The sequence below is a fragment of the Petaurus breviceps genome, unplaced genomic scaffold (assembly GCF_028583685.1).
Source record: "Petaurus breviceps papuanus isolate PSGF00001 unplaced genomic scaffold, PetGlider_PUasm1.0 115, whole genome shotgun sequence".
NCBI lineage: Eukaryota > Metazoa > Chordata > Mammalia > Diprotodontia > Petauridae > Petaurus > Petaurus breviceps.
This window is the reverse complement of record NW_027185612.1, coordinates 2,588,592-2,615,363: the sequence shown is the minus strand read 5'-3', so window position 1 is coordinate 2,615,363 and position 26,772 is coordinate 2,588,592. Positions and strand designations below refer to the sequence as shown.

Sequence of the window (26,772 nt, the reverse complement as noted above, 5' to 3'; positions counted from 1 at the left end):
TTCTTTCACTCACACATCTTCAACATCTCCCTAACTGAATAACTTCCACATGTTATAAACACGCTCAAGCTCCCCTAATCCTTCCTAGGTCTCCTGACCAAGTCTAGCATTTTCTCTACCTCTCAGTGCCTAAGTCCATCTGCACCTTATGTCTCTATTTCCTCGCTAACCACTTTCTCCTCAAACTCTTGTAACTGGACTTGCCCCTACCTCACCTGTCTAACTCCACTGAAAATGCTTTAAGTCACCGATGACTTTCTCCTTGACAAATCCAGTGGATTTTCCTCAATCCTTATGCTCCCTCAAGCCCTCTGTAGCACTGTCTTCTCCCTCACCTCTCCAACTCTATGAAATCCCTCACATCTGTCCTCTCACCTCTCAACACCACCACTCTCATTTGGAATCCTATTACCAAGCATTTAGACTGTGGATAAAGTCTCCTTACAGATATCTCCACCTCTACTCTCTACTCCCTCCAATGTGTTCATCACAGGACAGCCAAAATAATTTTGGTAGATTTGGTAGTGTCACTCCCCGACTCAAAAATCTTCAGTGACTCCACCCTGTCTCCTAAGTGTACCACTGCCTTCAATCAAGGCTTTTCCCAAACGGCAGAACCCTCTCTTTTCAATCTTATCTCACATTATTTCCCTTCATGAGCTCTGCCTTAGAATAGCCAGTCCTTTTCCCTATTTCCTGCAGGCCTCATGCCTTTGCTCAAGTTCTTCCCTCTTCCTGAAAGTCCTTTCCTCCTAATCTTGTCCTATAAGATTTTAAAGCCTAAATTTAAGCCTTTTCCCAGGAAGTCCATCAAGATTCCAAGTTGCTAATGAACTTTCTCCTCGGACCTGAATGAAACTTGGCTTTGTTAATAACTCTGTAATGCACGTATCACTTTGCCATTATATTACCACTAACCACATCTTTTCACCCCACTTGTCTTTAAGGTTCCTTAATACAGGCTAACATTTATTGACAAAACAAACAGTAGTAACTGTTTAACTACAAGGTGTTTCTCATCTTACCTTATTGAGATACACAGAAGCCTCCTCCTCATTACCACTATGATAGTTTCTTATTCCTTGGAGCAAGTAAAGTCTTAAAAATAGTACCTTCTCTCTCCCATAACTTCCCTGAGGGAAAAAAAAAAACAAAAGTTAAAACAACTACCTTACCTCTATTACTAGACATAGTAACATTTCCATTTCAATTCCTTTTTTCTTCTGTAATAGCAAGAAACAAAGTTAATTTAGATACAGTAAACTCTACTATCTCATTAATCAGATCTAATAGGATAGAAAAAACACGGGACTGGTGGTCAAGAAGCAAAAGTTCCCACTCCAGGTCTGCCACTAGCTAGCTATGTTACACTGGGAAAACCACAATCTCCCTCTGTCTCAGTTTCCTCATAAGATATAACATGAATGAGGCTAGACTAGATTGAAACACAACAAATTCATTTTTCATCTGGGAGATAAATTTTAAAAAGTTTAAAAGCCAAATGAGCTTTTTAGCTTTTAAGGAGAAAAAAGGGAAGAAAGCAGATTGGGGTGGGGAAGAGAAGTTGCACATTGGGGGTGGGGCACTATGGCTCAACTAGAAGATGAACACTGCATCAGGATTACAGAAGGACCACTGAAAAGCCTGGAAGAATCCTCCAGAAAAGCTCAGACATCCAGTCTGAGAACTTCCTAGGCCAGAAATTTGGCTCAGAGCAAAATCCTTGGCTCTCTTCTGGGTCTAATTCCCACCTACCTCTCCTCTTCTACCCTAACCTTCTGGGAACAGAGCCAAGACATAAATGGCAAAGATTTAGAAGCACACAAAGCCTTTAGATGAATCCTCATTTGTGGGGTTGTCTAGGGTTGTGAACTTCAAGCTGTCACTAAAGTAAAAGATTTACAGAAAAGGAAATTTATAGTTTCTCATATGATACTAGAAAACTAATTTCCCTAAAATACTAAGGGTCATGTGAAAACCCTAGACACTATGGGTTGCCTAGGTACCTAGGATTGACAAACCCTGAATTAATGAATTCTTAAAGGTCCCTAGTGGTGAACACAAGACTGGAATCCAATTCTAATTTCTAGGCCACAGAGATATACTAACTTCAAAGTACTGTTAGAACTTTCTGATATATCCAAGAAAGATAAAATTATATTTAGAATACTTTTAATGTTAAGTGTATCTTACTGTATTCTTCTAATTCTTTAAAAATTGATCACCTGCATACTGTATACACATGGTCATTATAATTTACAATCACTCAAAACAATTATTTTTATTTTATTTATTACTATTAATTGCTCTAAATATTATTTTAAAATTACCAACTATTACCAATGAACAAGTTTACTGAATTTCATTTTTTTAAACAAATTTTTAAAGATCTGGTTTAAGGAATGGCTGACAGGAAGATAAAGAATTCAATAAAATTCCAATACAAAAATGCTGATTTTCAGATTAGTAAAGTGGCAGAATCACCTTTCAATGTCAGTTTCACTAAATGATTCCTACTAGTAGACTCATCTAAAAGAGGTTTTTTTCCCACCAAATGATTTTGGACCAGATTCTGTGGGGCTGTTTTTTACTAGTGGCATCAACATCATCACTGTACTATTCTTGAAATTTCTTTTCAAAGCTTTCCATCCAGTGCTAACTCATTCCATGCATAGCAATACAGTACATAATTCAGATGAGAGAGAAAGAAAGTGAGTGTGTGTGTACATACCCACGGTTGTTGTGTACATATATACCCAGGGTTGTTGTGAGGATTAAATGAGTTAATATTTCTAAAGGCATAGTCCTTGGTACATACCAAGCATTTAATAAATGTTGATCCCTCTCTCTTTCCTAAGGATTTAAAGATGGCAGGAGTTTTAAAGATTATTGAGTACAATCCCTCATTCCCATGCCCCACAGAGAAATGAGGCAGATGAAATGACTTGTCCCAGGTTACACCAGAGTAAGTAGCAGAGCTGGGACATACACTCAGGTGCTCTGATCCAGATCCAGTGATCTTTTCCCTACACTATGGGGTCTTCCAAGCTAAGATGCAGAAGGTCTCACTGCTATTTTTATGAGACAAAAAGATACAGAGATATGACTACTGTCTCCAAGTATCTGAAGGACTGCCATGTAGAAGAGGGATTAAACTTTATACTTCTCCAGAGGGGAAAGCTAAGACTATTATAGGCATTCAGTATATGGAACTGGATTTTTATAAGCAAGAACGAACAAATTAGAGTTAGCTAAAATGCAATGGGCTGACTTATTAAGTAACAAGTGTTCTTTCCCTGAAGCCAATCAAGCAAAATAATTGATCAATTTATTGGCAACACCATAAAAAGTTTTCATGAACTGGGTAGGGTTAGCCTAGATGACCACTAAGATTCCTTTCAATTCTGAAATTCTGTAACCTAAGTAAAGCAGCAAGATATAATGGAAAGGGCACTTGATCAGCAGTAAAGATGCTTACTATGTGACCACAGGATTATCCCTTAACTTATCTTAAAAAAAGGAGAGCCTAGCTCCTGGGTCAGTAACTGAGTTCGATGGTTCTAATAGCTTTGCACAGAAAATAAGGATTAAACCCCCAAACCTCCACATGTATAATATATTGTTAAACTTTAAAATATTATTTAAGTGTAGGTTGCTCATCTGTAAAATGGGGATAATTAATAATCCTTCTACCATCTTTCTCAAAGGATTGTTATGAGGAAGCACTTTGTAAAACTTAAAGTGCTTTGTAAATGTGAGCTATTACATAAACAAGAGTTATTATAATTAAATAATATTCTTTGAAGTGAAGAAATAGTAGAACTGGTAACAGAACTCAAATACTCTCCCTTTGCAAGTCTGCAGGAAAATAGGGAAAAGAACCAAAACTTAGGAATTATAGAATGGTATAGAAAATCCTAAGCAATATCCTAGGAATTAAATGAATTTGTCTTGTGGGTAATTAAGCAATAATTTGGTTGGTTAGTTTAAGCAAATAACACCCAGACAATATTTCTTGAGGCATGTGACATGTAACGTCTACAAGGTATACAAAAGTCACGTTGTTTCTTTTGACTAATGGGGATTACAGAAGTGGTCCCGGAGTCACTTAACTATGAATATCCCAGGTCTGAATTCTGCTTTGATAATAATAATGAAACCCAAAGATTCCACACATGCAAAGTATTTTAAAGCCTTTAAAAATTATTAGTAGTCTGAAATTGCAAGAAATTGCAAACTACTATCAAGCACTTTTGAGCTAGTAAATATGGTCTGAATTACACATGCACAAAAATTCTGTACCCAGACCTAATAACATGCAAGATGATCCCAAACAAATCACAGTTCAAATCAACATACTTTTATATTGACGAGTCTTTCGTGGTTTTCCCCGTAGCAGTTCTTAAAGCATTTCTGGGCCACATTCAATTTTCTTTCTGCATCATCAAGGCATTCCAGCTGTCCCAGACGGAAGTAACACCACACTATATCCAGCTGAAGTACTGCATAATTATCCACTATATCCAAGAGTTCTCTGCAACATTCACTGAAAAGAGAAAGTCAATCTCACTAATCATCTACTGTATGAAAATTTTCATGATGTCAAGTTTTACTGAATTCTCTTTTTCTAAATTAAAGCAGAAAGCAACTGCAAAAAAAAAAGTTTATGGATATTCAATTGTGTTTGTGAAGACTGGATATTTTACAGTGAAGTTCTCAATTATCATGGGGCAAGTTCTGCTTCTTATCCAAAGTATCCAGATCAACTGGAGCTCTGCATAAGAGGGAAAGTAGAGCTGGACTAGTAAAAGGCTGCCAAAAATCTCTTGAATAAAGGTTTCTGGCCACACTTCCTTCTTGTACCTAGTCTATACCACACTGTACTCTACAATTAATCCTTTGGGATCTTCAAAGACTTTATAAATTAGGGACCATGGATTACAGGAATAGATTAGATGGGTATACTGGGAAAAGATATAGATTAAAGATAGTGAGAGGCTTAAGATCCTCCCTGCTGTGTGTCCAAAAGCTGTTCCAAAATTTAAGATGACGAAGAGGTGCTCGTCATTAATTCTTGCTCCTTTTCCTGAAGCCAGGTAGCCAACTAGAGATGTTTATTTCTTTTCTATTTTTCTTTGGAGGGCAATTGGGGTTGAGTAACTTGCCCAAGGTTACACGGCTAGTTTTTTTGGTGTGGGTGTTGTGTCTGAGGCCGGAACCAAACTCAGGTCCTCCTGACTCCGGAGCCAGCACTTTACTCACTGCGCCACCTAGCTGCTGCCCCTATAAATCTATTCTTAAGCATTATGACTGAGCTTGTGTCAATACTGCAGTGCTAGTCAACAAGTAAAGATAAAAGATATTCTATGTTTAGTTTTTTTCTTAGAAGAAACAGATCTTTAGGTCAGGGTAATGTGATATATTCAATGGATCCTTGTTATGACACTGTTCTCTGGATCCAAGATATGGTCAAAAGAATATTAGAAGAATTTCTACAGAAAGTTAAGTCAGATTTAAAGTAATGTTCACCTAAGGGGCCCACTTCACCACTATGTAGGTTTGAAACAGAGAACATTAAAAAAAAGTGTTTTGTCATTTCTCTTAAAATTAAGGAGTCCAAAGAAGCTTACCAGAAGTATTTGTCAGCATCCAGGAGACAAGGCAATGCTATTCCATATTCTTTCCTTTTCAGAAATGCACGACCCTTTTCATGATATCCCATAGCTAACATAAGGGCCTACAATGAAAAGAGGATTGGAAAAGACCACTTTTGATTATAATTCAGGGCAATGGAAAGTTTCCATTTATATTTCTAAAAAGGTAAAAATGTATCTTCAATATCAAGGTAGATTCATAATTTAATCTAAAAGTCAAATGAAGTAAAAGGAAAAGAAAATGGATTTCTACAGAATTCAATTTCAATATTAAAAGACATTAAGAGATGCATACCCTAACAAATTATTACATGAAAAAATAGCATCCTCAATTTAATCAGGCATCACAGCAGCAAGTAGTCACAGGAAATATTTCTAAACTTCATTTCATGAATTAGTAAAAGCTGTCCCTTTATTCTGATCTTTTTATTTCAGTATGATGATATGTACAGTCTAAGTTTAAGATACTACATAGGAACACAAATAATAAAAACCTCCCAGGAATACTATAGAATCTTTTGGGAATGAATATGTTTCTGTTCTTGAAATTGAATTCATGAAAATTTCAGAATCACAAGATTCTGTTTCCAGATTTCTTATTCAAGTTTTCGCTGATAGTTCCAATCCCACTAAAAAGTTCTTTAGGAAGTAAAAAAAAACACTATCTAAACAGCAAATTTGTATGCATGTGAACATCTTTTAGAATGCAAGCTCATGAACTTTGTCATGTGAGTAAATATGTTGAAGAGAATTTATCTGTAAATCACTGAAGCCCTCTATTACTAAATTCCCCACAAGTATAGACAATATTGGAGAAATGTGACTACATTTTGTGTTCCTTTATTAGAAGTTGCAGAATTAGTTCCCACTGGGAACAGTTCATTACAATTATTATATGCCCTATTTCTAGGACCATGAACAGAAATCTATTATTTGATCCTATGTATTATACAGAGACCAAATGGCTAGAAAAACCTTTAAATTTTTACTTATACAAAATCTGAGAATGAACTATGAAACTCATAGTACTTACTTTTTTTTCTGCTGTGGGTATTTTGATGGATCTGCCTGTTTGATTTGCTATTTCTAAGTATGGAGTTGTTTCAGGATCCACAGTCTCAGCTGCAACAAAACAAAAATAAATTTCCACTAGCTCATAGTCAACAATGGTGATATAGAACATATATAAACCAAACTGCTGAGGGCAAAGGGTTCCAAAAACCAAAAGGAAGATAAACATACTATGCTCTGGAAACATGCTCGTTCTTCTGTCACCCCAATAAAAGAACTAACTGGTATTTCTTGTAAGCAGCAGGTGAAAAGCAGATACTCCTATGCATACCTCTCTGTGCCAGTATTTCTAGGCCTCTCTTTGTTCTCTGCATTCTCTTTTCTTTTTTGTCCGCTTCATTTTGCTCTAGTTCTTCTTCCTGAAGATTTCTTCGTGCATCCTCTTCTGACTGCTTGAGTTCAAGCACCAAGGCTTTCACATTGTGTGTAACCCCTTGCTCTTCCAGGGTTTTCCCTACAGAATTAGAGTGACAGATGAGGAGAAACATTCAGTCTATTGGTTCAGAGTCCTCCATGAAGCTCACTGGCTGCAGGCCCTCCTTTTGGAGCCTCAGCTTCTTCACTTATTTTTGTTTTGTTGTTGTTCAGCTGTGCCCAACTTTTTCTGACCCCATCTGGGATCTTCTTGGCAAAGAAACTAGAGTCTGCCTTTTCCTCCATCAGCTCATTTTACAGATGAGGAAACTGAGGCAAACAGGATGAAGTAACAACTTGCCCAGAGTCACACAGCTACTAAGTGTCTGAGGCCAGACTTGAACTCGGGGAGACGTTTTCATGACATCAGACCCAAAATTCTATCCACTGTACCAATTAGTTGTCCCCTATAAAGTGGAGCTAATAATGTCTATGTTAAATATTTTACAAGATTTCTCTAAGGAATGTGCTTTATAAACTTTAAAGCACCATAGAAATGTGAATGAATTAAAAAGCACCTAGGTAGCACAGTGGATAGAGCTGGGATGGAGTCAGGAAGACCTGAGTACAGATCTGGACTCAGATATAAACTCTGTGACCCTGGGCAAGCCAAATAACCTCAGTTCAACTCAGTTTCCTTATCTTTAAGATGGGGGTAATAATAATAATTAATTAAACCCTACTTCCAAGGGTTACCATGAGGATAAAATGAGATTATATTGTTAAAGAGCTTTGCAAATGTTGTTGTTGTTGTTGTTACTAAGCATTTATTAAGTGTCAACTAGCAAGAGATACAAAGACAGTCCCTGCCCTCATTTACACAGTACTAGAAAGACAAAACACATATGGGAGAAGTGGCCAGGGAAAGGAATTCTGTTTTATAGAAAGTTACAGGGATGATGAGTGGAGCCAAAGTGGAGTGAGAGTCACAGCCTTTCTAGAAAGGATCACTGAGTAGATTTGATTATGGTTCCAAGACTGGAAAATGGAAGAGAGGGAAGAGGGAGAAGACAAAGAGAAGATGGTCAGGACGTGAAGTGAAATGTGGCCTTAATATAATGGGTGAGTGAGGCAAATAACAATCAAGAAAACATTATTACAAATTAAATAGGCAGGAGCTATACTACCTTCAAAAAACCATTATATGACTATTCTGGGATGAATATGTTTGAATTTGCCTTGTGACAATGCTAATATTAAACAAATATTAGCTTTAGTAAGTAAAAATATTAATAAATACTCACTATATTTCCATTTGGGGGAATTTAGTTGATCTAAAATCAATTTATTCTTTCAGTAATTCTTTTCAAAAAAGTCATAGGAATTTTAAAATATCTAATAAAGTCAACCTAGTTTTATTAAGTGCCTGCAAAGTTACAGGGACTATGCTAGACCCTATGGCAGAATATATTATGTTAGCTTTCATGGAGTAAATGAAGTACAAGTGACTCATACTGCCTTCAAGAAACCTACAACCTAGTAGGGAATATAAAATGAGCACATTAAATTAGATTTAAACATGATAATAGCAGATGAGGTGGTATAAGTTAGCACAAGCAAATGATACAGTCCCCAAGTGCTGTAGAGGCTAGGGTAAACATGGATAAGTAGAACAGGGCAGAGCATAGTGTTATTAGGATGGAAAGCAGGAGGAGGCTGGGAAGTACATGGCATGTTTGAAAGACAGTAAAGACACAAGTCTAATTGGAATGGCTTATATAGAGCAGTACTGGGAGATAAGACTCATATAGCAGACTCAGACAGTTCAGATGTTACCTAAGGGAAATGGGTAGGAACTGCTAAGTTTCTGAACAACAGAATAACATGATCTAAGTGATATTTTAGGAAGCTTAATCTGGCGATTATGCACAGGTTAGACTTGAAGGAGAAACGTTAGTTATAATTTTTACAGTAATCCAGAGTCTAGAGAGGATAAAAGTCTAAACTAGATTTCTACCTGTGAGAATAGAAATGGAAGGAAGAGATATTGTGAAGAAAGAATCAAAGGGAATTTGTGACTGTCTAAGGAAGGTGAGGATAAGAAAGAGTTGTGAGACTGGATCAATGGGAGATGTGTACCATTGAAAGCAGTAAGAAAGCAGCAGTTTGAGCCTATCAGGCAGCTAGAAGACAGGTCAGGGCTAGAGATGAAGAGCTGAGAGCCATGAAAAGAAGTAATAGCTGAGCACAAATGAAAGCACTAATGGAGAAAATGGAGAAAAAAAAGAGGAGTGAAAATGATCAGAAACTGACCGGAGGAATATCAGGAAGACTGGTAAAAAATAACATGAAATGATGGGAAATAAAGGGAGAAAAAAAGTAGAGTTTCAATAACACAGAAGTAAACAGTATCAAATGTTGGTAAGCCTAAAAGATCTTGAAGGAAAGGGCTGTTTTTGTGTGCTTTTTATATCCCAGCAAAGTAGGAGCCTGATGATTATTAACTGGAAATCAAAGCAAGAGAGAACTAAGAAAATTACAATGGATGAGAGGGGCAGGCAATTCCCAGTGAGCTGCACAAGTTCAAGTTCCATAGAGTGAAAAGATAGAAGGCAGAAAGCAGGGAAAGATCTACTTGCCATTCTTCTCCATGTTAGAGATGATCAAGACGATTTCCATGGGGAAGAAAAAGACTGAACTGAGGTATTATCTCTTAGCTTACTGATCTACACCATATAATCAATGAAGAGGAAAGATTCAAATATCTAAATTTCTTCATTGTTTAGTGCTATAAATTATTTTTTAAAACCCTACAGGTTTAAATTATAATAATACATACCTAATTGAAGCTGTTTCTTATTTATAACTATTTTAATGTAGTTTTCTTGAAATCCAAAGGTTTCAGCTATTCTACAAAATAAAATGGATAAAAGTCACTGGAAAATACAAATGTTTATATTACATTACCTATGAAACAGATTTCAATTTTCACAAATGGAAATATAGGCTACCAGAGTGGAAAGTTTCAATTTTTCTGAAAGAAAGAATCAGGAAGATTCAGTATTACTATTTCATAATGAAATACTGGACTTTTAACATAAGGAAAGTAATGCTAATCAAGACCTTCAAGATGATAGGCTTGGGCAAGTCCCTTAAGTTTTCTTAAGTGAGAAAGTTAGTCAATTTATATGAACTGCTCTGCATTGTAATATGATTCAGATTATTCTATATTATGAAAACACTTTGAAACTATAAAGTACTATGCATCTGTGAATAGTTATTTTCATTATGAAAACCAAAAACCATCAGGAAAAGCAATTAGCAAATCTATTTATTGGAATTAAGTTTTCAGTTTTCCTTTTAAGGTAACTTTATTTAATCCAATCCTTACTATATATCTTAATAAATCAAAATATAGGAGAAAATTCATACAGTTGCAAGTACATTTCAATTTAGCATTCATTTATAAGCAATACAAAAAAATATAGATACAGGATAACTAATAAATTTCATCATCCTCATAATGACTGGTTAGCAGGAGTACTAAATATAAAAAAACTTTCCATTTTCAATTGAAATGAAAAAGTAAGTAAAATACAGAAAACACAAACTGCTATCATATATTTATATTTTCTTTAATGGCATTTTAAAAAATAACAATCTCGTCATTTAAAACATAATCGAAATTTTAAAAAAACAAGGTACAAATAACTTTTCGGGGTCACTTCAGCATAAAAGTTACACCTAAGAAAGTTCCTGCACTTCACCGTTTTGCTTTCATAAATTCAGTCACTAATACAAATTCAGCCAGTATAAATGAGTGTCACCTAGTGTCAAAAATTGGTAACTACAGAGATTTGTTATCCACAAATCAAGGGCTCCCTTTGAATCAAATTTTACCACAGATTTCTGAAATGCTTCTCATCATAATTCAGGCATCACCTATATAGCATTATTCTTTGATAGGTCACATAACTGCTATGGAAGCTGACTAAAGCAATACTTGCTCCTTATTTTAGAAATATTAAGAAAGCATCTTTAAATTATCCTGGTCAATAGAGGCAGCTAGGTAGTGCAGTGAATAGAACACTGGCCCTGGAGTCAAAAGAACCTGGGTTCAAATCTGACCTCAGACACTTAACACTTACTAGGCGTATGACCTTGGGCAAGTCACTTAACCCCAACTGCCCTCCCTTCCCCCCAGCAAAACAAAACAAAAAGTATCCTGATCTGAAGCCTTTGGACTAAAATCAGTCAGTCTTTAACTGTCAACTGTGAAACAATGTCCTCTCCCCTCTTTTCCAGATGAACCCTGGAAAAGAAGATTAGTTCTACCTGAAAGTAATTAAAGTGATGTTCAAACCAAAGTGTGCTTGACTTACCCACCTGGAAAGCAATCTCTCTCCCCTTTCTCTTCCTCTTTTCCCTTCCCTCAATGATTAAACAGAATAGTCTCAATTAATAGAAATTATTTCTAGTAGACTTTGTTCTAAAACCCATAGTAAAGGATTTAAACCGGAAGAGGTTAGCTTATCAGTAGGGAAAGTTACTCCTGCCTTTTCTAGTTTTCATGGAGGAACCAGACTATAACAGTTAACTCAATGCAATCTTCTACTGTTCTTTCCTGGATCCTAACTCTCCATGTAAGCTAAGCAGTGGCAGATGGTGGGGGAAAAAAAACAGGAAAAATATTTTAAGAATGACAGACTGAAGCAGACAGGAGTAATAGCTTGAAACAGAGAGGGACTGGGTTCAAGTCCTACTTAGGACCCCTAGGCAAATTATTTGGTTCTCAGTGTCGCAGGCAGCTTTCTAAGACTATAAATGGAAGAGTGGGTGCTGATTTGAATGGTACAAATTCTTCACCTAAAGATACTTATACAATTACACATATGGTTAAAAATAACAAAGAAAAACAGAACACAACCCCCCCCCTCAAAAAAAACCCTGGCTCACTTTAAAAAAAAAGAAATCACCTAATGTTTAAAGTGTTTAACACTCACAAAATACAAATAAATAAAATAACCTATTAATTAAATGTCAACATTCCCATAAGTTAGGATCTTGGATTCAGAACGAATCTTAAAGATGAGAAAAATAAGACTCAGAGAAGTTAAACGACTTGCTGAAGGTCACACAGGTTCTGTCAGTGGCAGAGTCAGAGTGGAATCCATGGTTCTTCCTACTGAACAGACACCACTTTTTTCATATTACAAAGGAAAGTCCAAGATAGGCAATAGTTGAAATACCTGCCTCATATCATATAGGAAACAGCATATAATCCAATCCAGGCTAAAGAGTATAAAAACATACCAAGACTTCTGAGGGAAAGACTTTTTAAACTTACTGAGATCTCAATTCTTTGCCGGTGATGTGCAGTTTGGTTTCCAACAAGGTTTTCTTATCCTAATATAAAATTTTTAAAAATTACAATTATTATTCCCCTGTACTTAACTTTACATTTTTCTGATCTGTAATTCTTTTCTGTCAAGAAGGCCTTATATCAAATATTGTGACATTTGTGGCACTGGATATGGGCTAAAAGAATACAAGAGAACATCTAGAATACAATTCTATCGCAGTGTCAGAACTACAGCCCAAAAGATTTCAACCAGAGAGCTAAATGAAAAGTACAACAATGTTATAGAAATAGCAATATATTGAAAAGGTGCTTTAGTTTATCCCCTGGTACCAAGGCAGATGATTTAGGGAAACTTATCAATAAAATAACCAAGAGCAAGGAGATTAAGAAACTATTAAAATCCACCCTTCTGGCACCTGGCCAAGACCAGAATAGAAAAATGTCTATGACAAATATCAGAAACTGATGAATGGAAACATCTTAATGGATTTTCAATTTTTCATTATTTAAGAAAAAACCCCTACATATTTAAGAACTGAATACTTAAACATGCTCAGAATAAATGCTTTAGTTTCCCCACTGACATCTTTAAGGTATAATGGAAGCTCTTATAAATACTGGCTTGGTTACACATTATCAAAACACATTATAAGTGGTGGAAATACCTGTAAACTGCTTTTGTCTGTAGATATCTGGCCCATGAAGGGTATGGGCTTCCCTTAGAACTTTCTCTTTGGAGTTTCTGTGTATTGGACAGCTACAGTAGGGAACAGAGAAGTTCCTGTTTCCATTACATTCTCTCCAGACAAGATGAAGGCAGAAAATTGGCAGTAGTAAGGTAAGACATAAGCTTCCCCAGTCAGGTACTATAATGAAGGGGTAGCATTCCTTTATCTTTCACCAAAAACAGAGAGCAAATCTATTCCTACTCCCTCCAAATTCTCTTCTGGGGGAGGAGAAGGTGAGTCTTCACATGGAGAGCTATACCCTAAGTGACAGGGGTCCTAAAACCCCTAAAGGGAAGCACCTATCCTTTCTATCACTTTTTCTTTACACACAGGAATCAGATTTACAAGTAATCTAGTTCAACTCACTCAGTTTACAGATGAAAGAACTGGTGACCAGAGTGGTTAAGTGATTTGCTCAGGATTAGTAAATGTCAGAGCCAGAGTCTGAATTCAGGTTCTCTGACTTCAACTACATTCCCTTGTCCCTCTATCTGACTATCTTAGATTCCTGTTTGTATTCTTAGCCCTTTCTCTACTCTCTTTCAGTAGCTATACATTTACAACAGTCATTTTTTACAATTTGCCACTGTAAAAGTAGAGTATTTAAGCTATAGTGTGGGTTAAGAAGCTTTTTTGATGGATCAACATGAGAACTTCACCACTTGGTAACACTATTTCTACAAAAAAATGTATTCAAACAACTGATTTAGAAACATTTGGCATACAATATGCTCATAAACTGGGGATTTGTCATATAGGATATCAATGGCATAAATATCACATCATGGCTTTCAGTTATATTTTTATTCTTGAGACATTGTGATTAATTCTATCATAAGGATAGGAAAGTAAATTGGTTTCATTATTTGTTTAGGACATCACTGCAACACTTTAAAATTCATATTATACATGCTTTTACACTATTACTCAAGTTTAAGTCACCACTAAAATTAAGACCTCTTAAGATATCTTTAAATAAAAATGGTTGACATCCCAAAATATGAAAAACTTTAATGATAATTCTAGCTATCTAACTACTATAATTTTAAAATCGAAATTAGCTTGAGCATTGAATAGATAATGACCATGTATTTTAGTAAAGATAATTACTTACTCTTCTTGGTTTTGGAGGCAAGAATAATTCAATTGTAGCAACACCTGTAGTTTTAAAGTTTTCATTTCCTGTTCCACGTTCAATTGCTTTACATCGTATTTCTTCAATAATTTTTTCTATTTCATTTTCACAGCATTCTAGCTTGTCTGAATATTTCTTTGCAAGTTCCTGTCAAAAAATGTACAAAACAAAGCTCAATGCAAAGCTGCTAAATTTTAAATGAATAATGCAACAGAGAAAAAAAAATCCCCAAACAAACCAAGAAGCTAGATATTAACAGGAACAAAGCATGCAGGACCTGTGAAATAATCAACTGTTGAGTAGCAGTCACTCCTAGTGTAAGATCTGGTATGGGAGCCACATTTTGAGACATATTTAGAAATTTTAAGGAGGATTTAGAAAATTTAAGGAGGATTCAGGAATAAAACAAAAATAATTAAAGAGCTATGGCCTACAAGGAAAAGTCAAAACAACTGGGATTATTCAGAAAAGAAAGCTAAGAAGTGACTTAACTGTCTTCAGTAATATGAAGGATTATTTTAAGGAAAATGGTGACCAAGTGTTCTCCATCTCCACTAAGGAGAAAACAAGAGAAAATGGATTTAAATTACAGTGAAGTAGGAACAATTCAGATTATTAGTAAGAAACAACTTTCTCATCACAATAGTTCTAAGATAATGGAATGAATGACTAAATAATTACCCAAGGAAAAGTCAGAACTGGGAGAGGAAAATAACCATATGTTTTAGGTTTCTCTGAAGCCAGTTCTAAGAAGACAAAACAGTTTCAAAGTTCCATAATCCTATAATTTTCATTTTTTTAAAAAACATTTTCCCCCAATTACATGTAAAAACAAATTTTAACATTCATTTTAAAAAATTTTGAATTTTAAATTCCCTCCCTCCCTCTCTCTTTCTCCTCCCCACCTCAATGAGAAGGCAATTTGATATAGGTTATACATGTGCAGTCATGCAAAACATTTCCATATTGGTCATGCTGTGGAAGAAAACAGAAAAAAAAAACACACAAGAAAAATAAATTTTAAAAAATGCTTCAATTTGCATTCAGACTCCATTAGTTCTTTCTCTGGAGATGGATAGCATTCTTCATCATAAGTCTTTCTGAATTGTCTTGGAGCATTGTATTGCTGAGAAGAGCTAAGTTACTCACAGTTGATTATCATACAATATTGCTGTTATTGTGTTATATGTTCTACTGGTTCTGCTCATTTCACTTTGCATCATCAGTTCATGTAAATCTTTCCAGATTTTTCTGAGAGCATGCTGCCTATCATTTCTTGTAGCACAACAGTATTTTATCACAATCATATAACACAATTGAATTGGTTCAGGCATTCCACAATTGATGGGGATCCCCTGGATTTTTAATTCTATGCCACCACAAATGGAGCTACTATAAATATTTTTGTACATATAATCCTTTGTGTTTTTTATCCCTTTAGGATAAAGACCTACTAGCAGTATTGCTGGGTCAAAGGGTACAGACAGTTTTATAGCCCTTTGGGTATAGTTCCAAATTGCTCACCAAGAATGGATGAATCAGTTCATAACTATGTAATGACAGCACATTACTGTCTCAATTTTCCCACATCTCCTCCAACATTTGTCATTTTTCCCATCATATTAGCCAATCCAATTTGCATTTCTCTAATAGGGATTTAGAGAATTTTTTTCATATGATTATAGATAGTTTTAATTACCTTTTCTGAAAACTGCCTGTTTAATCCTTTGATGATTTATCACTTGGGGAATGGCTGTTTTTAGAAATTTGACTCAATTCTCTCCATATTTGAGAAATGAGGCCTTTATCTGAGAAAGTTGTTGTAAAAATTTTTTCAATTAGGGTTACTAACTGTATGTCCCTCCATCCTATTTTTCCGTTTATCCTACTCTGTCCTTCACCCTGTCCATCCTCAAAAGCATTTTGCTTTTATCATGTTCCTTAATCTTCCCTCCCTTCTTTCAGCACCCCCATCCCTCTCTTACCCCCTTGCTCCACTTTCTACAGGGTTTTAAGACAGATTTCTATACCCAATTGAGTGTGTATGTTATTACCTTTTTGAGCCAATTCCAATGAGAGTATGATTCACATGTTCCCCCCTCCCCCATCTTCTCCTCCACTGTAAAAGCTTCTTCAAGCCTCTTTTATGTGAGATAATTTACCCCATTCTACCTCTCCTTTTCCCCTTTTCCCAGTGCATTCCTCTTTTTCACCCCTTAATCTTATTTCTAAGATAATCATTCCCTCATATTCAACTCACACCCATGTCCTCTATGAATATTCCTTCTAACTGCCCTAATAATAAGAAGTTATTAGGAGTTACAAGTATCATCTTCCCATGTAGGAATATAAACATTTTTAACTTATTGGATCCCTTATGATTTCTCTTTCCTGTTTACCTTTTTAATGCTTCTCCTGAGTCTTGTATTTGAAAGTAAAATTTTCTATTCAGCTCTAGTCTTTTCATCAGGAATACTTGAAAGTCCTGTTTCACTGAATATCATTTATTCCCTGAAGGATTACACTTGGTTTTGCTGGGGAGGCAATTCTTGGTTATAATCCTAGTTCCTTTGCCCTCCAGAATCTCATATTACAAGTCCTGTGATCCTTTAATGTACAAGCTACTAAATCCTCTCTTATCCTGAGGGTGATTTCATGATATTTAAATTATTTCTTTCTAGCTACTTGCGACATTTTCTCCTTGATCTAGGAGTTTTGGAATTTGGTTATAATATTCCTGGGTGTTTTTAAGGAATTATTTTCTTCTGTGAGCTTTTGTACCTCCTTTTCCATTTGGTGAATTCTGCTTATTAAGGAGTTTTTCTCTTCAGTGAATTTGTGCATATATTTTTCCATTTGGCCATTTTCTACTTTTTCAGAAAATTCTTCTCTTCAATGGATTTTTATGCTTCTTTTACCATCTGGTCTATTCTGCTTTTTAAGATGTTATTTTCTCAAGTATTTTTTTGTGCCTCCTTTACCAGGCTATTGACTCTTTTTTTCATTATTTTCTTGCATCATGTCCTTTCTCCCCAGATTTTCCTCTACTTCATTTGATTTTTTAAATCCTTTTTGCACTCTTCCAGGAATTCTTTTTGTGCCTCTGACCAATTCATATTTTTTTTAAGGCTTTGTATATAGCATTTTCTTTAAGACTTGGTTGTCTTTCTGAGTTTGTGTTTTGATCTTCCTTGCCATTACAGTAAATTTCTATGGTCAGGATCCTTTTTTCATTGTTTGCTCATTTTCCCAGTATATTTCTTGACTTTTAACTTTATATTAAAGTTGGACTCTGCAGACTGGGGGAGGGGATATTCAGTGTGATCACTATTTTGGGGTGGTAGGTAGGGGAAAAATGGGGAGAAAATCTAACTCAAAATCTTGTGGAAATGTATGTAAACTAAAAAAAAGTTGTTTGTTTTTTTTTTTAAAGCAATTGGGGTTAAATAACTTGCTCAAGGTTACACGGCCAGGTGTTTCTGGGTGGGTGCTAAGTGTCTGAGCCCGGGATTCGATCTCCAGGTCGTCCTGACACTGGAGCCGGTGCTCTTACTCGCTGTGCTACCTGGCCGCCCCTAAAAAAAGTTTTTTAAAAGAGAGGAAAAAAAAAAGTCGGGTTCTGCTCCCAAGGTGGAGGGAGCTTGTCCTAAGCTTTAGGGGTTTTTTTTATGCAGCTAGCTGTGAGGGTCTCTAATCTTTCAGTTCTTCTATGCTATGGTCTCTCAGTGATGACAAGCACTCTCTTCTGCTGTGGAACTATGACCAGGGTCTCCACTCCCCTGTGGGCCACAAGCTCTGACATGCTATGCTCCTCCTCACCCTGGGACTGCACCCCAAGACTATGACCCAGATCTGAGTTTGGGCAATGTCACAGAGTCCTGTACCCAGTATCAGCAAAGGGAACCCTATAATCTCCTTCTGACTAGCTGACTCGCTTACTGTCTGTGGGCTGGGAGCTCCAGACACAGCCACTGCTTATTCAGTCACCTTTCCTCTCCACCCTTTGCCCCACCCAGGAGGGCCACCAAGGCCTCCTCTGGTTTACTGGGGCACCACCTGCACTTCACTCATACCCTAGTGCAAGAGACCTTTCTAGTCAACCTTGTAAGTTGTCTTGGGTTGGAAAATTGATTCACCCACTCCTTTTATGTGTGAAGTCTGGGGTCTGCCACTTGAGAATTTGTTTTGAGGTATCACTGTAATGGTAATATAATTTGAAGATCCTTTTGTATTGGCAAAGGTAACAGGTACTTAGCACATATCAAACTTCTGTTAAAGAAACAGAAGGTATGAATCCCTGTTGCTGACATAATGCTGTCTGTATATAAGGAAAGATCCTGGCTGGGAAAGACAGATCTTCTTAGAGCAAGCTCCATGAAGGCAGAAGCTGTTGCTGCTTGGGAAGCTAAAGAGGAAAGCCCTCCACAGGCTGGAGAGAATGATTTTGATTTGGAGAACCTATATTAAGTGATTTTGATTCTGGGAACCAGCTGAAACTTCTGCTGAGTCCGAGGGCCAGCCGGAGCTGCTAAGGAGCTACTGAGGATTTCCAAGGGCCAGCTGGAGCTGCCGAAGGCTGAGGAAGCACAACTGTGATGCTGGTACTTTGTATGAACCTGTCTGTGGCTTTGTTAAGCCTTGACTTCCCGGAAGCAGAGACTGTGAAGGATTTAGGGTGGACTAGACACTGTGAACCTCAGTGTGGAACAGGACCTGCACCTAGAGCTGGGCAAGGAACTGGGAGCTGTCTGCCTTTGAATCCAGGTGACTGTTTGGTGGATTCAGGTAGGAGCTGCCTGCCTCAAGTCAAGATGAAAAGACCTCTCCAAGGGAAAGACTTTATGACTAAACAAGAATTAGAGAACATTATAAAATGTAAAATGGATAATTTCACTACACAAAATTGAAAAGCTTCTGTACAAACAAAGCCAATGTAACCAAGATTAAGAGGGAGGTGGGAAATTGGGAAAGAATTTTTACAATCTATGTCTCTGACAAAGGACTCATTTCTGAAATATACAGAGAATTGAGTCAAATCTCTAAGAATACAAGTCATTCCCCAATTTATAAATGGTCAAAGGATATGGACAGGCAGTTTTCAGAGAAAGAAATTAGATATCTATAAGCACATGAAGAAATGCTCTAAATCACTATTGATTAGAGAAATGCCAATCAACACAACTCTGAGGTACCACATCTCACCAGTCAAATTGACTAAAATGACACGACAGGAAAATGACAAATGCTGGAGAGGATGTGGGCAAATTGGAACACTAATGCATTGTTGGTGGAGTTGTGAACTGATCCAGCCTTTCTGGAGAGCAATCTGGAATTATGCTCAAAGGGATATAAATAATTTCATATCCTTTGACCCAGCAATACCACTCCTAGGATTATATCCCAAAGAGATCATAGAAGTGGGAGGAGAACCCATATGTACAAAAATGTTTATAGTAGCTCTTTTTGTGGTGGCAAAGAATTGGAAATTAAAGGGGTGCCCGTCAATTGGGGAATGGCTGAACAAGTTGTGGTATATGCATGTTATGGAATACTATTGTGCTATAAGAAATGAGGAGCAGACAGACTTCATATTTACCTGGAGAGGCTTATAGGAACTGATGCTGAGTGAGAAGAGTAGAACCAGGAGAAATTTGTACACAATTATAGACACAATGTATGTGTGATGACCAGCTTTGATAGACTGGACTCTTCTCAGCAATGCAGTGATATAAGTCAATCCCAAAAGACTCATGATGGAGAGAAATGTGTACATCCAGAGAAAGAACTAGAAAGAACTGAGTTTATATCCAGATTGAAGCAAACTACCTTATCTTTTTCCTTTTCTTGTTTAGTTTTACGTCCTTTTTACCATTTTTCATTCCATCTGATACAATCTGTCTTTATAACCTGACTAATGTATAATGTGGAAGTAGTTATAGATCCTATACTTGACTGTATGTCAGTATATGGGGGGGAGGGGGACAAAATGTGACACTCAAGGAATTGTGGAATTGAATCTTGTAAACTAAAAGTAAAGAAACAAATTAATTTTAAAAAAAGGGGGAATACCCTTTAAGGTACTTTTTTTGTTCTAAGATAAATCATCATCATAACCAACGGACATATTAAAAACAAGCAAACCTCAAAGGAAATTGTTACAGAATGTATGAAAGAAAATAAATGTTAAGTACTTGTCTAAAAAAAAAAAAAGAAAAGACCTCTCTGTGGGTACTGAATAGTGATGAAATTGCAAATTTGCTAGTGACCTAGGCGTGAAGGGTCTGTGTATTTTCTGATGATTGAATAGTGGATGACTGAGTTGATTGAATGATTAACTAAATGATTAAGTTATTAATATAATAACTTATATTAATAGCTTAATATTATTTAATAACTGAATAAGTGACCAATTGAGTTAACTTAACATGCCCCATGAGTGGAGAATTTTGACTATTGTACTTTGTGTCCCTTGAGGCAGCAAACCTCCTTAAGGATGACTGAATGATTGAGATGATTGAATGCTTCAGTTACTAAATGACTGTTCTTTGTTGAAAACTTTGTAACCACCACAGTGAAAACTATGTGGCCATCTTAGTGATAAGTTGTTTGAATGCTGTATTTTGACTTTCTGTGATAAGTTGTAACATTGTGAATTAGGTATCTTGATTTCTGTGAATGTTTTGCTCTGATTTGTTATGGAATAGTGTTCACTATACGGTGTAATCAGAACCTTAAAAGCTGTTCACAGTAGCATTCTTCTGAAAAGCTGCTCCTGCTTGGCTTTATAATCATTTGAAGTTGTTTGGAGAATGTGGGAGAGCTCGGGGGAAGTCCCTGACTTTTCTCTGCCGTCTTGGCTCCTCCCCCGTCACAGCTTTTCTAAAGCAAAATCCATAATAATATCAGCTAATAAAACAGAATTCTTTCTAAAGTATATATTTGTGATAGATGCCAATTCTTGCTATGTTGGGAGTCTCAGGGATATTTATATGAAAAAGTAAATCCCTAATTCTAGTCCTCAACACAGAGCTACTCAAAGTAATCTTATTCCAAAGGTTCATTCTTAGGTGTTCAGAGATACAGTACTGAGAAAGATACTCATAGTCAAAAAGCTGTCTTTAATTCTAGTAAAATAACTAATCCAGAAGTTATTTAGCCATAAATCACACAGACAAGTAAACAAAAAAATGCCTTGGAGCAGAAAGAGATTCTGTGTATTTTATTCCCAAAAAGTCTCTCAAGCCATCACTCTGAGGTCTGCTGACTCTTATTTTAAACACAAGTCTAATATAGGTGATTATCTGGATTCTCACAAAAAAATTTAGATGACAAAAATCTGAAGGGAGGGTAGGATCTCTAGAGGAAGAGATTATATAAAGAAGTGACAGGGGACTAAGGAAGGCAGGAAAACAACAAAGAGCATAGCAGTCTAGTCCTACAGCCTGATATACCTGAATGGCTCTTCCCTGTATTAGAATGAAAAATTAGTATTCATAATGATGGGTTGGTCATCAAGTGATGGTTAAATCATGCCAGGAAAACTTTAAGATAACACAAAATGTGTAGTATATTTTGCAGAGATTCCAATAAAAATCCTTAAAATTTAGTTTCTCAGCTTAATAAGGTAAGTTTTAGTTATCTGTATGGAATAACTTATTCTGGAAAAAAGTTAAGTAAATGAAATATTACAATATTTAAAACAATTCTATGGATCTTTTATCTCATTCATTTGGGTACTCCCTCAGTGCAGATGACAACTCGTGTGTACCTTCTCATTCAGTCCTATTAACCATGTTCTCCTTCTTGATGTCATTGAATGAGTTATCAATGGAGCACTTAGAGTCAACCCTTTTTTAAATATTTCCCCTCACAGTAGAGGTAAGATCTTACAGAAATGGGAATTTTATACTACAGATCACAAACCACCAATACTTTCTTATCCTTTATGAGTCTCATTCATTCATGTCTCCCAAAAATCTTCCATAAAGAATCTATCAAATATGTATTAAGAGGCATCTAAGAGGGGGCTCACTTTGAGAAGTGTTCTGTGATTTGATATGGATTCTGGGAAGCCATTGTCCAGAGCCTCCCCCCCCCCCCCCCCGGCTTTGAAAAACCCAACAGTTGAAACCCCGATGTTGATTGGGTATGGATGTAATGGTTGGACAGTTTGGAAATCTGTCTATTTGATCTGTTTCTGTCTTGATAATTCTGTCTGTATATTCTGAAGTTCGGGATGCTGACCTCTTTCCCCTAAACTAGGTAAATGATACATGTTCGACTGATTAAAGTAAGCTTGTTAACACCCCCCCCCCCAAAAAAAAGAGGCATCTAAGAAGTACAGTGGATAGAGTTCCATACCTGGAGTCAGAAAGACTCATCTTCCAGAGTTCAAATTTAGCCTCAGACACTTACTAGTTATGTGAACTTGGGCAAGTCACTTAACCCTGTTTGTCTCAGTTCCTCACCTATAAAATGAACTAGAGAAAGAAAGCAAGCCATTCCAGTGTATTTGCCAAAAAAAAAACAAAAAACAAAACCAAATGGGGTCACGAAGAATCAGACATGACTGAAATAACTGAAGGACAAGAAAGTCTCTTAACATTCTATATGTACCAAATGAGAAAAATTAAAATCCATTTTTATAGTGTGTGACAGTAGAAGCAGCTAAGAAACCATCAGCTTAAATAATCAACAGTAACTAAATGGTACTCTACTACTGAGCTGTGCTATCAATGTTAATATCTAAATTTCTTTCAATATTAGTTCTTTAATAAATTTGGGGGAAATCTTAATTTTAATAACCTTTTTATACTGTGTTATAATTTATCATAAAAAACACAAGAGAAATCAAAGACATCATTGTCATTATAGATGAGGCCTTATTGAAAAGATTCATAAAGACAAGGATGCTCTGTGGGAGAAATGATAGCATTAAGTTGCTACCTATTTATCAGCAAAACTCTAAGAGAGATTCTGCAATTTTACATGGTTATGATTCTGACACTCTTCAATAGTCACTTCACTAGACAACAGATATGAATTACTGACCAGTTTTGATGTTTTATAAGAAAAGTTAATACCTTCAATACCAAACCAGCTTCTTTGTTCTCAGTTGTATATGGAGGTTTCCAAAGTTGAATTTTGTCTTCCCTTAAGAAGTGGGTCAGTTTTGCTTGTAGATATTTCTTCTGTGCCATCCTTTAAAAAATACACATATATATGAAAGAACATTTTGAAGTGTAAACAGAACTTACACAGTATGGTGGTGGTATCTTTTTAAGCTAGAATAATCAGTTACCCACTCTCAGTTAATAAAAATTAAGGAGGTGTTATTTCAGCTTCTTTCCTTTACAAATTTTTTTATTAGAGATGCTAACAAGTGGTAAGATTTATAGTTCTGAGTTTTGTCTCCTTTAGATTCCCTTGCTCACCCACTAAATTTTTCTGTTTTTTATTTTTTAAATCCATCATTATATGACTCAAATTATAGTAGAAAAAGAGATAAATTGCTTTAGAAAATCAAAACAGTTTAAACTTCTTTCTTAAAACAGAAATTTTTTTTTTTTTGCTTTTTGGAGGGCAATTGGGGTTAACTGACTTGCCCAAAGTCCAACAGCTAAGTGTCAAGTGTCTGAGACCGGATTTGAACTCAGGTCCCCTGACTACAAGGCCAGTGCTCTATTCATTGTGCCACATAGCCACCCCCAGAAATGAATTTTTTTTAAAAACACAAAAAATTATTTTCTATGTAAAGTGGGAATAAGGAGTGGTGGGTATATGCAAGGCCAAGAGCAAAAGTGAAAGGAATGTCAAATAAGCCAATTAAGTGATCCTGGTGGGCTGGGGGATGGGCCAGTTGCTTTGAGCAGAGCATCAGTGATATGAGCTGTTGAAATATATGGGAAAATTCAGGGACTGGGTTGCTTTCAAAGACGTGCTCTTTTCCTTTTAAATGTCCAAGTCCCATAACTCCATCAGTACCTCAGATTGTCTTGGAATAAGAAGGCATGGGGAATGATTCCATTTTGGACATCCCTTGAATATGAAATAACATTAAAGTAAGTAAAACTATTACTGGCAGTCTTGTGCCTAAAAGGCAGTATACAGTATTAATATTTTATTTTAACAGCACAAAGTTAAGATGATTTGGTCTTATCTATCAATTGGACCAGGTTCAACTTAGCAGAGCCTTGAACACTGAGAAAGTACACTCTATGCAGAAAGAACTGCAGTAGGGAAGGCCAAGTGACAAATAGTGAGATAAGCCTGGAAAGGTGAGTTAAAGTCAGATTGTAGAAGGCTTTGAATTAAGAAGCTGAATTTACAGTTTACTCAGGAGGTAACAAGGAGACAGACACTGAAGGATTCTGAGCAGGAGAATGATGGTATCAGACCTGTGCACCATTTTACTGGGATCACAAAATATAGGGTTGAAAGGGAACCTGGAATTATCTAATCTAACTAGATGAGGAAAATGGGGTTGAGAGAAGTTAAACAAAAAACTGAACAGTACATAGTTAGTAGGAGCTGCATAGCCAGCATTTGGACCCAGGTCCTCTGACGCTAAATCCTGTATTTTTTCTATCATACCATGCTATTCTAGGCCTATGATTATGATCACAACAGATTACTCTGGTCCTGATACAGGACTCTGGAGCATATCACCCTTGGCTTGGATGTGTAGGAGGGATTTGAAGAGATCAGTGAACAGATTCACTAAGGCTCTTAAGAAGTAAGAAGGGGAGTTCCAAGGGGAATTCCAAGGGGAATGGAAAGATGTGAGATACAGTTCTTATTAAAATGGACAAAGTTACACTTCACAATACAAAACTGAAAGTGAAATTTCTTTAAGTGCCATTTTACAGTCAGGGATATTTTCACTTTTGCAATAAGCTGACAAAACAGTTCAGCCTTCCCAAATCTTCCTAACTATACATCTCCTAGAATGCTCATAGTTTCACTTTTCTTACCAAATGTAACAAATTCTTCTAGAGGAATGGGTTAAGGAGGAATCTGACAACAGGAATTTAGGATTTTGGAAAGTGACATTCCCCTAATAGTCAAAAGTAGTCAAAAGTCCAACGGCGGACTACAGATAAACCCTAATCCACACACCTAGTAGTTTTAATCATAAGTCTTTGATTTTAATTACAATTTCAAGTTGTTGTGGTTTAAATTATAATTAGCTGTGAGCTTATAAACAAAGGTTTAACTTTTTAACCCAAGCGGTCGGTCTCTTCGGGGAAGAGGCTGCAGGAATACACCTCCTCCCACCCCCTGCCTCCCGCCTCCCACCGGGGTCTCACTAAGAGACCGTGCCCTTCAGCAACAGGCCATCGCCTCGGCCGCTCTCGCCCCTGTGCCACCCACCACACTTTGTCCTTACCCCGGGCGGAGCAGCCTTTCCTGGGTAACCAAGAAGGGGCTGCATGTAGGGCTCGCTCCCCGTAGAGACCACCCTTCTCCTCCGTGCGTGGAGAGTTGGCGTAGGGAGAGGAAGGAAGGCAGGTCTGGTTCGGCAGACCAGAGCCAGGATGAAAGGAAGGAAAGACAGACGCACAGCCTCGCAGCCCCGGTCAGGTGAGAAGGGAGGAGGGCCCGGACTGCCCTGCCCCGCCCCGCCCCGCCCCGCCTCCCGTGGGATTCCCTCAGTTAGTTACCTTGGCATGCCCAGCGCCGCCCCAGAGCCCCTCACACATCCACTCCCCCGCAGCGACCTGGGGGCAAAGAAAGCCCCGGCGCCCCGCAGTCCCGGAGGCTCCCAGAAGGCCGGGGTGTGGCCACGGGGCGCGGCCGAAGCCGACCCTTGGGGAGGCTGGGCTGACCGGAGGCAGGGAAGCAGGCGGGCCGGCGTCCGCCCCTCAGCCCCGCTAGCTCTGCCCAGCCCAGCCTGGGCTGGGCCGAAGCCTCACTCACCTGAGCTGCGCTATGGGAAGAGCTCGCCAGCGTTCCGGAAAGTCCCCGGATGGAGCGGGCCTCTGTTTGTTTTCATTCCGGGTGAAACCGGCTCCTCCTCCTTCTCCTCCCCCCTCTCACGTCGCCTCTCCGAACTCAGCCTCGTGCTGGTACCCAGCTGGGAGGGGGCGGGAGCAGAAGAGGAGGGGGAGGAGCCGAGACCCGGCCTAGGCCTCTGGGGCCGGCGGAGGATGTCACGTGACTCCCTGCGCCCGCGCCTCCCCTCCCTACCTCACTCCCGTCTTACGAGCCTACAGACTCCTCGAGGACCTAGCGTGGCGCGGTGGGCAGGCGAGGCCCTGGAAGGTTCTCTTTCTACACACCTCTTCCTTGTTCGGGGGACCACCAGTTCTTATGGATCCCCGGGTCACTACTTGGAGACTCAGTTTCCTCATCTGTAAAATGAGCTCCAGATGCCATGATTGTGGCTTAGGCTCAAGTGTCCCTTCTTCAAAGCTCCCACATTAGTACTTAAGCTCCTTGAGGGCAGGAGCAAGGGTTTGCCTTTGT

At 37.6% G+C, this 26,772-nt stretch overlaps 1 protein-coding gene across 3 annotated transcripts in view; it reads right to left on the bottom strand.

Annotated features, from left to right (window-relative positions):
• Nucleotides 1-26,379, bottom strand: part of NUB1 (negative regulator of ubiquitin like proteins 1) — a 32,585-nt gene extending 6,206 nt beyond the window's left edge. Inside the window, exons 1-10 of one of the 3 annotated variants that reach the window (XM_069083945.1) lie at nt 26,224-26,379; nt 23,388-23,505; nt 14,284-14,451; nt 12,427-12,485; nt 9,919-9,989; nt 6,997-7,179; nt 6,688-6,776; nt 5,631-5,737; nt 4,360-4,546; nt 1,026-1,133 (exon numbers count right to left, since the gene is read on the bottom strand). In XM_069083945.1, coding sequence (XP_068940046.1) covers nt 1,026-1,133; nt 4,360-4,546; nt 5,631-5,737; nt 6,688-6,776; nt 6,997-7,179; nt 9,919-9,989; nt 12,427-12,485; nt 14,284-14,451; nt 23,388-23,504 — 1,089 coding nt within the window. In that variant the 5' untranslated portion in view covers nt 23,505; nt 26,224-26,379. Of the gene's footprint in view, nt 1-1,025; nt 1,134-4,359; nt 4,547-5,630; nt 5,738-6,687; nt 6,777-6,996; nt 7,180-9,918; nt 9,990-12,426; nt 12,486-14,283; nt 14,452-23,387; nt 23,506-25,693; nt 25,906-25,967; nt 26,198-26,223 lie in introns of those variants that run through there. The other 2 variants (XM_069083961.1, XM_069083954.1) reach the window with 2 other exon arrangements.
• Between the last annotated feature and the right edge of the window lie 393 nt (nt 26,380-26,772).